We start from the raw sequence: 9,068 nt of genomic DNA, 5'->3' as shown, positions 1-9,068 counted from the left end.
TTGTAAATTGACTGTTAAGATAAACATTTTGCACAATTTAGTATCTGTAATATCATTGTGTTGCCACTAGATGCCTGTAAAGCCCTATGTAACAATCCCTAGTGGCTAAGACATTGCACATAATTTACACATAAATCACACACAAATTACGTTTTTGATTTGGATACTATACTACTACATTGTTTAGATATTATCAATGACTACTTTTTTTGTCTATCTGTTTTGTTCAATTTGTTTTTCTTGAAACATTAATTTAAAGTGTCAGTTATTGCATTATTTCAGTCAAACCTATAAAACCCCTTTTGTTACCCCAAACTACGTATAAAAGCTTTATCAGTGGCATAAAAGTAACCAATGCCAATACTTAATCATTTGCTACTCGTTAACGTCACCTTTAAATAACGTGACGCTCTGCCCTCTATGACGCTGCTCCCATTAAGCGCTGTTGGAAGTGAATGAATTGATTCAACATTTCGACACCTCCGTAAGGATGCATTTAACTCAACAAAGCGGTCTAATAAAGGATGTATTGATCTCGTGAATTAGCGAGTTTTACTATACAAATCATTTTAATTGGATGTTAGTTTATTACATGACACGCTGATCCTTTAACAATGCATTGGCACAAAAAACACACACCTTTTGGTAACTTCGATATGATGATTTAAAGTATAGATAGTTGGTACAACAGGGAAGAACTGTAGAATATACTGTCATACAGATATTTTTAATATTATTCAAAACATTTGTCCATCAATGGTGGCAATCAGTAGGCTATTTTTCTAATGAAAAGCCCAATTTATATGACTGATTTTAATGTAGGCTTTTATTCTTATGTAAACATTGTGAGATAGCTAGTTATAATGGTAATTAAACAGTTTTGCTCACTCAGTGTTTGATTTTACAGCTGGGTAATTTTGTTGCAGTAGCACAAGATACTTTGAATTGAATAAAAAAAAAAAAAAAGACAAGGAGGCCAAGCAGTTAATAAAATAAGAATAAAGAAATTAATAATGATAGCACAAATAAAAAAAACGGTAGGCCTATGAATGAAATGAATTGCTTTTTAGTTTTTCAGGTAGGTCTAACACAGTGTGTGTGAATTATCCAAATGTTTAATCCTAGCAAGCTATTATTATCAGAGGACACGTGAGCATAACATGGCGGTTAGCAGATCAATGAATGAGAGGGCAGCGTTACCAGAGTTGCCCATTTACCACACCTTGTTACAGCACAGTAGGGCTATTGCAAACAGAAACAATACTGTACTACATCAATGTTTCCTGTTAGCTTGATTTGAGTGGATTTTGCTGTTCTGATGAGCATGAACGGTATATGAGTGGCGCGCACGCATAGAGCGGGATAATACGCAGAGCGTCACACCACGTGACGGTGAATCCTGAGCGGTGAACTAATTTTTGGAAGCCGGAATTTCAGTGCATCTCTAATTATTGGAGACCTCAAAAATGGATATTATATAATAGCTGCTTTTATGAACGTTTTAGCAATTAATTTTTTTTACACTGCACCCCGGTTGGGAAACACTGCTCTAGCCCAATAATATTGGGGGATCCAGTGGGGGCGGCAGTCATATTTCAGGGTGACCATGCCACTCTTTATCACAACGCTGCTAAAAGTACGTGCGCTCATTGGAGCCCCTTCAGCTGGTGGCGCCCTAGGTGACCGCCTAGCTCGCCTATGCCTAGAAACGGCTCTGCATCTAGCTCGCCTATACCTAGAAACGGCTCTGCACCTAACACTACTGGTAGATAAATTTGCACCATTTTAACTGCTGCTGTTCTCTATCTCTATAGTTCAGTGAGTTTGGGCAGCTCCCACCTATGCAGAACTGGGGCACATACCCTAAAAGAAAGCCATATGCCTCTGAGGGCTACCAGCAGCATTCCTCAAGTGGACCATACCCACCTCATAAGAGTTTCAAGGCATACAGGCCCTCCTACGCATTCTCTGGTCCAAGGGTGGACCGATATCACTGGGTCAGCAAGAACCGCTCCTAGACTTCAGTTTTAAGACCAGTGTATTGTTTTGCTGAGCAGCTATGCAGGCATATGTGAGTGTGATATAACTTAATTTCTATGTAGAGCTTTAAATTATTTATAGTGTCATGTGGCAATGCCATGAAGGCACTTTTTAAAGTTCGTTTTAATGATTTATTTGTGGATTGGAAAAGACTTTCTAAATAAAATCTATTTTAATAAAACCTGCTTGTGTGGAAGTGCTTGGTCTGTTATGCCACTAGATGGTGGCAAATATCCACAATAGTGTTTAAGTGTGCCTCTCTTTAGGTTCATGACTTCTTAATGAGATGGTTTGATGTAATATGTTGTATACAAACTTGGAGTTTAACTGCGACATATTTCTTATTTAAACCCTCAAATTGTGACTTAGGCCTTTTACTGTATTTGATAAACCAGAATGATGTGGGGTGGGAACTTCTCGCTTTCCCTACTAGAGTGTATGTTTCTGAGACTTGACTCCTTCTGAAACGGAAACTAGGGTGTGGTTTGAGTTTTAGTCATTGAACGTTGAGACTCTAAGTTCTCTTAAACCCTTCAACTCCTCAAGATTTGCTGTGTTTACCAAGTACCTTTTTTTTTTTTTTTTTTTTTTTTTTTGTTTTTATATTTTTTATTTTTTTGAATTTGACTTTACTGTATTGCTTACCCATGCATGCATGACCACCTCTACCTCGATTTAACAGAATTGCGCATGCTTTTTGGTCACAGATACTTGCTAAGGCAAATATCACTATTGCTGCTTAATTTTTCCGCTGACTATGGATATTTTTTTCCGGCATATAGCAAGAATTAAACATATAACCATATTTTAAAGGGGTCATATGATGCGATTTCAAGTTTTCCTTTCTCTTTGGAGTGTTACAAGCTGATTGTGCATAGATAAGATCCCTGAAGTTGCAAAGACTAAAGTCTCACCCCAAGATTTGCTGTGTTTACCAAGTACCTTTTTTTTTTTTTTTTGTGCGTTTTATAGCATTAGTGATTTCTGTAGTAACTATCTGCAGTTTGATTACACACACTGTTGGTTGGAAGTCTATAATCACCAGAAGGAAATGCTTATCAATGTCCCCATTTTTCAAAGGCAGTTGCATGGCTGGCACAGGATGGTCCCACAATTGTTATTTGAAATGTATTGAATTCCATCAGAATTGTCGCTTACATTTTCATTTAGCAGATGCTTTTATCCAAAGTGACTTACAAAAGCAATCAAAACTAAAACCATTTATGTCTCCGACTCATAAATGCTGTTTTATTAAACTCATTGTGAATCCACATGAAAATGACACTAATGCTAATGAACAATCACCAAAAATCTTTTTTTCCCCTTAGTACAATTTACGTCCTTTTTTTTTTTTTTTTTGTGCGTTTTATAGCATTAGTGATTTCTGTAGTAACTATCTGCAGTTTGATTACACACACTGTTGGTTGGAAGTCTATAATCACCAGAAGGAAATGCTTATCAATGTCCCCATTTTTCAAAGGCAGTTGCATGGCTGGCACAGGATGGTCCCACAATTGTTATTTGAAATGTATTGAATTCCATCAGAATTGTCGCTTACATTTTCATTTAGCAGATGCTTTTATCCAAAGTGACTTACAAAAGCAATCAAAACTAAAACCATTTATGTCTCCGACTCATAAATGCTGTTTTATTAAACCCATTGTGAATCCACATGAAAATGACACTAATGCTAATGAACAATCACCAAAAATCTTTTTTTCCCCTTAGTACAATTTACTTTAAACTGAGTTGAAGCAACACCTGATGTAACCACTTTCACCAATTTGATTAAGTTTAGACGAAAACAATTGTTTTCAAAAGTTTGCAATTAGAAACCAGCTTTCAAAAAGCCCTTAAAATGGCGTTGCTGTGTAAATGAAAGGCCAAAACATTAAAGGTTTTTTTTTATTTTTTTTTAAGATGAAAACGGTGTGGTAAATGCCATCTTAGTTTCCACCATGCTCGTAAGGGCCAGGCTTACTAACAGCTTGCACGAGTGCAAACCCTCTACTGTCAGGATTTACTGAAGACATGAAATTAAAAATTGGCAATGAAATGGTGTGGACAGTTATTTCTGTGGTTGTTCTTACTGCATTTACATTTGAAGTAGGATGCAAAATTTATGGTAGAAGTATGTAAATTTTTAATTTACTAAGGTTTGCGGTAGTGATTTTACTGGTATTTGGAGGTAAAGGACTTAGTTTTTAATGTTTAGTAATGTTGGACATTTAAAAGAATTTCTGTGATAAAAGTTTGTTTTTCTGTGGTTGCCATATCGTGCTGAGGAGTTAGGATTAGTGACTAAGGTTGTGATATGGATGACTGATTTGAAGACTTTTTAAATTATTTTTTACTCTAAGCACAATACCTATGGGAATACAAAAACTGAGCAGTGGTGTATAAAGTACCTGAAAGCCATACTCAAGTAAAAGTACAGATATCTTATCAGAAAATGACTTTGGTAGAAGTTGAAGTCACGGTTTAGAATATTACTTGAGTAAAAGTCTTAAAGTATGTGATATTTATTGTACTTAAGTATTGAAAGTAAAAGTACAAGTAAATGCAAAATGGAAAAGAAGCAAATAAATATATATAAAAATGTTCATACACAGCTTGAGTAGCAAGGTTGTATTCAGTTTTAATTCAAACGGCTGATTCATTCAGAAACAAAGCATTTGACTGTTAATCAGTGAATCACTGAATCATTTATTCAACCGATTCGTTCAAAAAGCTGATTCATTCAATAAGTAAACATATTTGCTCAGAGAAGCAAAACAGTGCTGTGATCTTTGTTTGGAACAATTGTCGTTAGCAAAATTGAGCAAAAACAGGCAATATTATGTCTAAAATGTAAGTCACTTATTGCTTTACTGAACTTGTATAAACTGATTATTAAACGTGTTCATGCTGAAATCTGCAGAAAAACAGTACTCTTTGTGTGATTATAGATTAAGTTAACTATATTAAATTATATAAATTTAAAAAGCATACAGAAGCATTTTTTGCCGTCTATAATTTAGAATGCCTGAAATTTTGAGTTTTAATAGACTAATAAATCACTTGGTGTGTGATTTGGTGATATAGCATTATTTGATAATGTCAGATCGCACATCATTACAACAACATTTACCACATTATCGCAGACGATGCTGTATCGCGCACCACACCCTAGCATCGACTTGAGTGGAAAATTAATCATCCGTGGTTTTGCTTGCACTTGTTTGCTAGTTAGCAACGGTGTTTTTAGGAGTCTAACTTGCAAACGCCAGACCACTGATTCATCAAACCTGCTTTCCTGCAGTCCATGTTCTTCTGACTATTTTGTAGTAAGTAACGAATATGCTTCGGGGAAATGTATTGGAGAAAAAAGTATACATTTTAAGTAGGAAATGTAGTGGAGTAAAAGTAAAAGTTGGCTGAAATATAAAAACCTCAAGTAAAGTACAGATACTCCCAAAAAATACTTAAGTACTGTAACGAAGTATTACTAGAATTATTACTAGTATTAATACAAGATTTTAGGCCTGTTTTTTTTAACTCACCGCCAGTTAATAGAGATCGCAGACAATAGCCCACAATCAAAGGCAAATTTGTACTTGTTCATGTGAATGACGATCACTATGTTTGAATGAAAAAGACAATCTAATACCAGGTATGCACTACAAGATTTAGGGCCCAATTTTCACTCAACAGCAATTCTGTCATGACAACTCTTGGGGAGTTTAGCATGGTAATATACATGGAAATGTTAATGTGTTTGGTTAGTGGAATAAATCTACTACGTTGCTGCTGCTGCAGCAGAGCAAGTACTGAGATTTTCTACTGCCAATACATCCACAGACATGCTGCCGTGAGCTACAAAATACTGCTGCTGTACTTAATATAACATATTTCACGAGTTCGCACTTACATATAATAGGATTTAGCAAATAGTAAGCATATTTGGAGTGCTGTCTTGAAGGAGGGCTCCGAGCTTGGAATATAGCCTAAACCCAGAGAACTCCCCCCCCATCCCTACACTGTAAACCCGAACAGTACTACTAACTTATAAAGATTAAGAACACTGCAATTAAAGTCTGTTAAATTGTTGATGCAACTTATAACAATTACATTTTCTGAACGTAGAATTTAGTTTGATTTTTGTGTGGCTCAACAGTTTTGAGTAAACTCTTCTATTTAAATTATCGTTTTTAAGTTTACTGAGTGACGTAAAGTGACGTCACCCCGTTGCTCTAACCGACATTCAGAAGAATCCATTCAACATGGCGGAGAATCGCAAGTGACCAGAGCAAACTTAATGGAACAACTTGTAAGTAAATCAAAACAACTGTGAAAATTTCTTATTTGCTTTTTGAGTGTTGTAAGAATATCATGATAAAGGAGTGCTTTCATTTTTGGGAAACGCTGTTTTTACACAGCGCTGTATTACACGGTAAAACTGTTTGCATTACAAACCAGTAGGATCATAATTACGATAATACATTAAAATAATATGGTAAGACACACCAATTTTCAATATCAAGCCGCAAAAAGAGCGGTTCTGTACAGCTAAAAATAGTTGGATACTGATGAGACCGGAAGCTAGAACCATATAATTTACAAATGGCCGCGCCCATTTTTACGGTAAGAAAAAGGTGGATAATGTTAACGTAAAAGAAGGGCATTAATGTTAACGTTAGCCGACATTTTATCAGTAAACACAGTCCTAACGTACGTTTTGAATGTTTGTTCTACAATATCAACTGCACACACTCACAGCCTAAACCATCTTACCTAGCTACTTACTAAAAACAAAAATTTTCAAAAATGAACATAACTGCTTCAGAATTTGTATTTTGGGTATGGACGTGTAATTTATGTTGTACAACAAAACATAAAAGTATCGACAAGTTATGTTTACCACGGGCTTTATTTTAATTGAAAAATACGAAAATCTAGAAGGAACCCACGTGAATTACTCTTCAAGGTTCTGACGTTATAGTTTCCCCACTCTATTGGCAGTAAATATAAATGTCTACTTTTAGTCTCTGAAGTTAAAGTTAAAGTTTTACCCTCTGTGCTTATTCCAGGAGGAATTGGGTGAGCCAGACATCACTGACACAAACGCCTCTCCAGCTGATTTTGTTATCATGGACAACGAAACTACTACAAGTCCTGCAAGCACTGCAGTTGTGATGAGATGATCTTCTATGGGGGTAGAATTGTTGCTTTATTCCAAATAAATAGATTATGATCCACAAATAAATGTAAAGAGATTAACAAAAATTAAACATATTGACGAATAAATAGAATGAGATCCACAAGTAAATCTTAGCGTTTCACAAACATGAAATAAATTCACAAATAAATAAAATGCAATTTGCAAATAATTAACTGCAATGTTTAGGGCTGCGTTTCTCAAAAGCATCGTGAGCTAAGTCGATTGTTGAGACCATTTGGTGGCAAATGTTTCTACGATCATCTTAGCCATACAATGCTTTTTTGGGAAATGCCCTGGTAAATGTGATTTTTATTTGGTCTGTTTTTAAACAACTAGCTGCTAAGAGTATTAATCCAAAATTAGGTTAAAGCTAATACACAGACATGAATTTTGCAATATATTAAATTTACAAACGCAATCTACAAACTTGTAGTAAAACTTTACAAACTTTCTTCAATTGCAGGCTGAGCTGGATGCTGAATACAAAAGAGTGAGCCTACACTTAAGGTAACCATTCAGTTGAAGAGCAAGTTGTGTGATGTGTCCTCACATAACAGGACACAGACTCGGCTTTCTCTTTTCTACATTCATTGTTGGTTATACACTTACTTGTGCGTTTGTGGTTTTCTAGGTTTGTGCTGAGTTTCACCATATCAGAGAAAGTGGCACACACTAGCAAGATTTCACAGATGTTGCATGACATTCTAAATGTTTGATCTTCAGGTGAGTGCAAATTCACAAACACTAACTACCTCCATCACTGTCTTCATTGTATATAAAATAAAGTTGGCCTGCTGGTTTAACATGTTTATTTTTTTGTTTACATGATGTCAACATGCTCTCCCAGTGTACGTGTGTGAGGAGAACTGTTCTTCAGGACATGAAATGTAAGTTAAGTGCATTAATAATAATAATAATTAAGTGCATTAATAGATCTGAAATAGAGTGGGGGAACTATGACGTCGGAACCAGGAAGTGTAATTCACCACGGGTTCCTTTGAGATTTTCCTATAGGTTTTTTTTAAATGAAAATGTGGTAAACATAACTTTACAATACTTTTACGTTTTGTTCTACAATGTAAACTGCTCACACTCACAGCCTAAACCTTCTTATCTAGCTACTTATTAAAAACATACGTTTTCAAAAATGAACATAACTGCTTCAAAATTTGTATTTTGGGTATGGATCTGTGTAATTTACGTTGTACAACAAAACGTAAAAGTATCGTCAAGTTATGTTTACCACAGGCTTTATTTTAATTGAAAAACCCCATTATAAAACCCCATAGGAAAATCTAGAAGCAACCCACGGCGAATTACTCTTCCGGGTTCTGACGTTATAGTTCCCCCACTATATTGGCAGTAAATATAAATGTCTACTTTTAGTCTCTGAAGTTAAAGTTAAAGTTTTACCCTCTGTGCTTATTCCAGGAGGAATTGGGTGAGCCAGACATCACTGACACAAACGCCTCTCCAGCTGATTTTGTTATCATGGACAACGAAACTACTACAAGTCCTGCAAGCACTGCAGTGACATGAATTTTGCAATATATTAAATTTACAAACGCAATCTACAAACTTGTAGTAAAACTTTACAAACTTTCTTCAATTGCAGGCTGAGCTGGATGCTGAATACAAAAGAGTGAGCCTACACTTAAGGTAACCATTCAGTTGAAGAGCAAGTTGTGTGATGTGTCCTCACATAACAGGACACAGACTCGGCTTTCTCTTTTCTACATTCATTGTTGGTTATACACTTACTTGTGCGTTTGTGGTTTTCTAGGTTTGTGCTGAGTTTCACCATATCAGAGAAAGTGGCACACACTAG

General features: G+C 35.6%; 1 protein-coding gene and 1 long non-coding RNA gene across 2 annotated transcripts in view; both read left to right on the top strand.

Annotated features, from left to right (window-relative positions):
* LOC107600778 (maternal B9.10 protein-like) overlaps window positions 1–2,202 on the top strand; it is a 3,962-nt gene extending 1,760 nt beyond the window's left edge. The window contains exon 4 of the mRNA XM_016292744.1: window positions 1,815–2,202. Coding sequence (XP_016148230.1) covers window positions 1,815–2,018 — 204 coding nt within the window. The 3' untranslated portion in view covers window positions 2,019–2,202. The remainder of the gene's footprint in view (window positions 1–1,814) is intronic.
* A 5,708-nt stretch (window positions 2,203–7,910) lies between these two features.
* LOC107600779 (uncharacterized) lies at window positions 7,911–8,737 on the top strand. Its single transcript, XR_001610841.1, has 3 exons — window positions 7,911–7,963; window positions 8,088–8,127; window positions 8,672–8,737. It is a non-coding gene; the product is annotated as an uncharacterized lncRNA (long non-coding RNA).
* The last annotated feature ends 331 nt before the right edge of the window (window positions 8,738–9,068 follow it).

This window comes from Sinocyclocheilus grahami, unplaced genomic scaffold (genome assembly GCF_001515645.1).
Source record: "Sinocyclocheilus grahami isolate Dianchi unplaced genomic scaffold, SAMN03320097.WGS_v1.1 scaffold291.1, whole genome shotgun sequence".
In the NCBI taxonomy this organism is placed as follows: Eukaryota; Metazoa; Chordata; class Actinopteri; order Cypriniformes; family Cyprinidae; genus Sinocyclocheilus; species Sinocyclocheilus grahami.
This window is presented reverse-complemented; position numbering and strand designations above follow the sequence as displayed.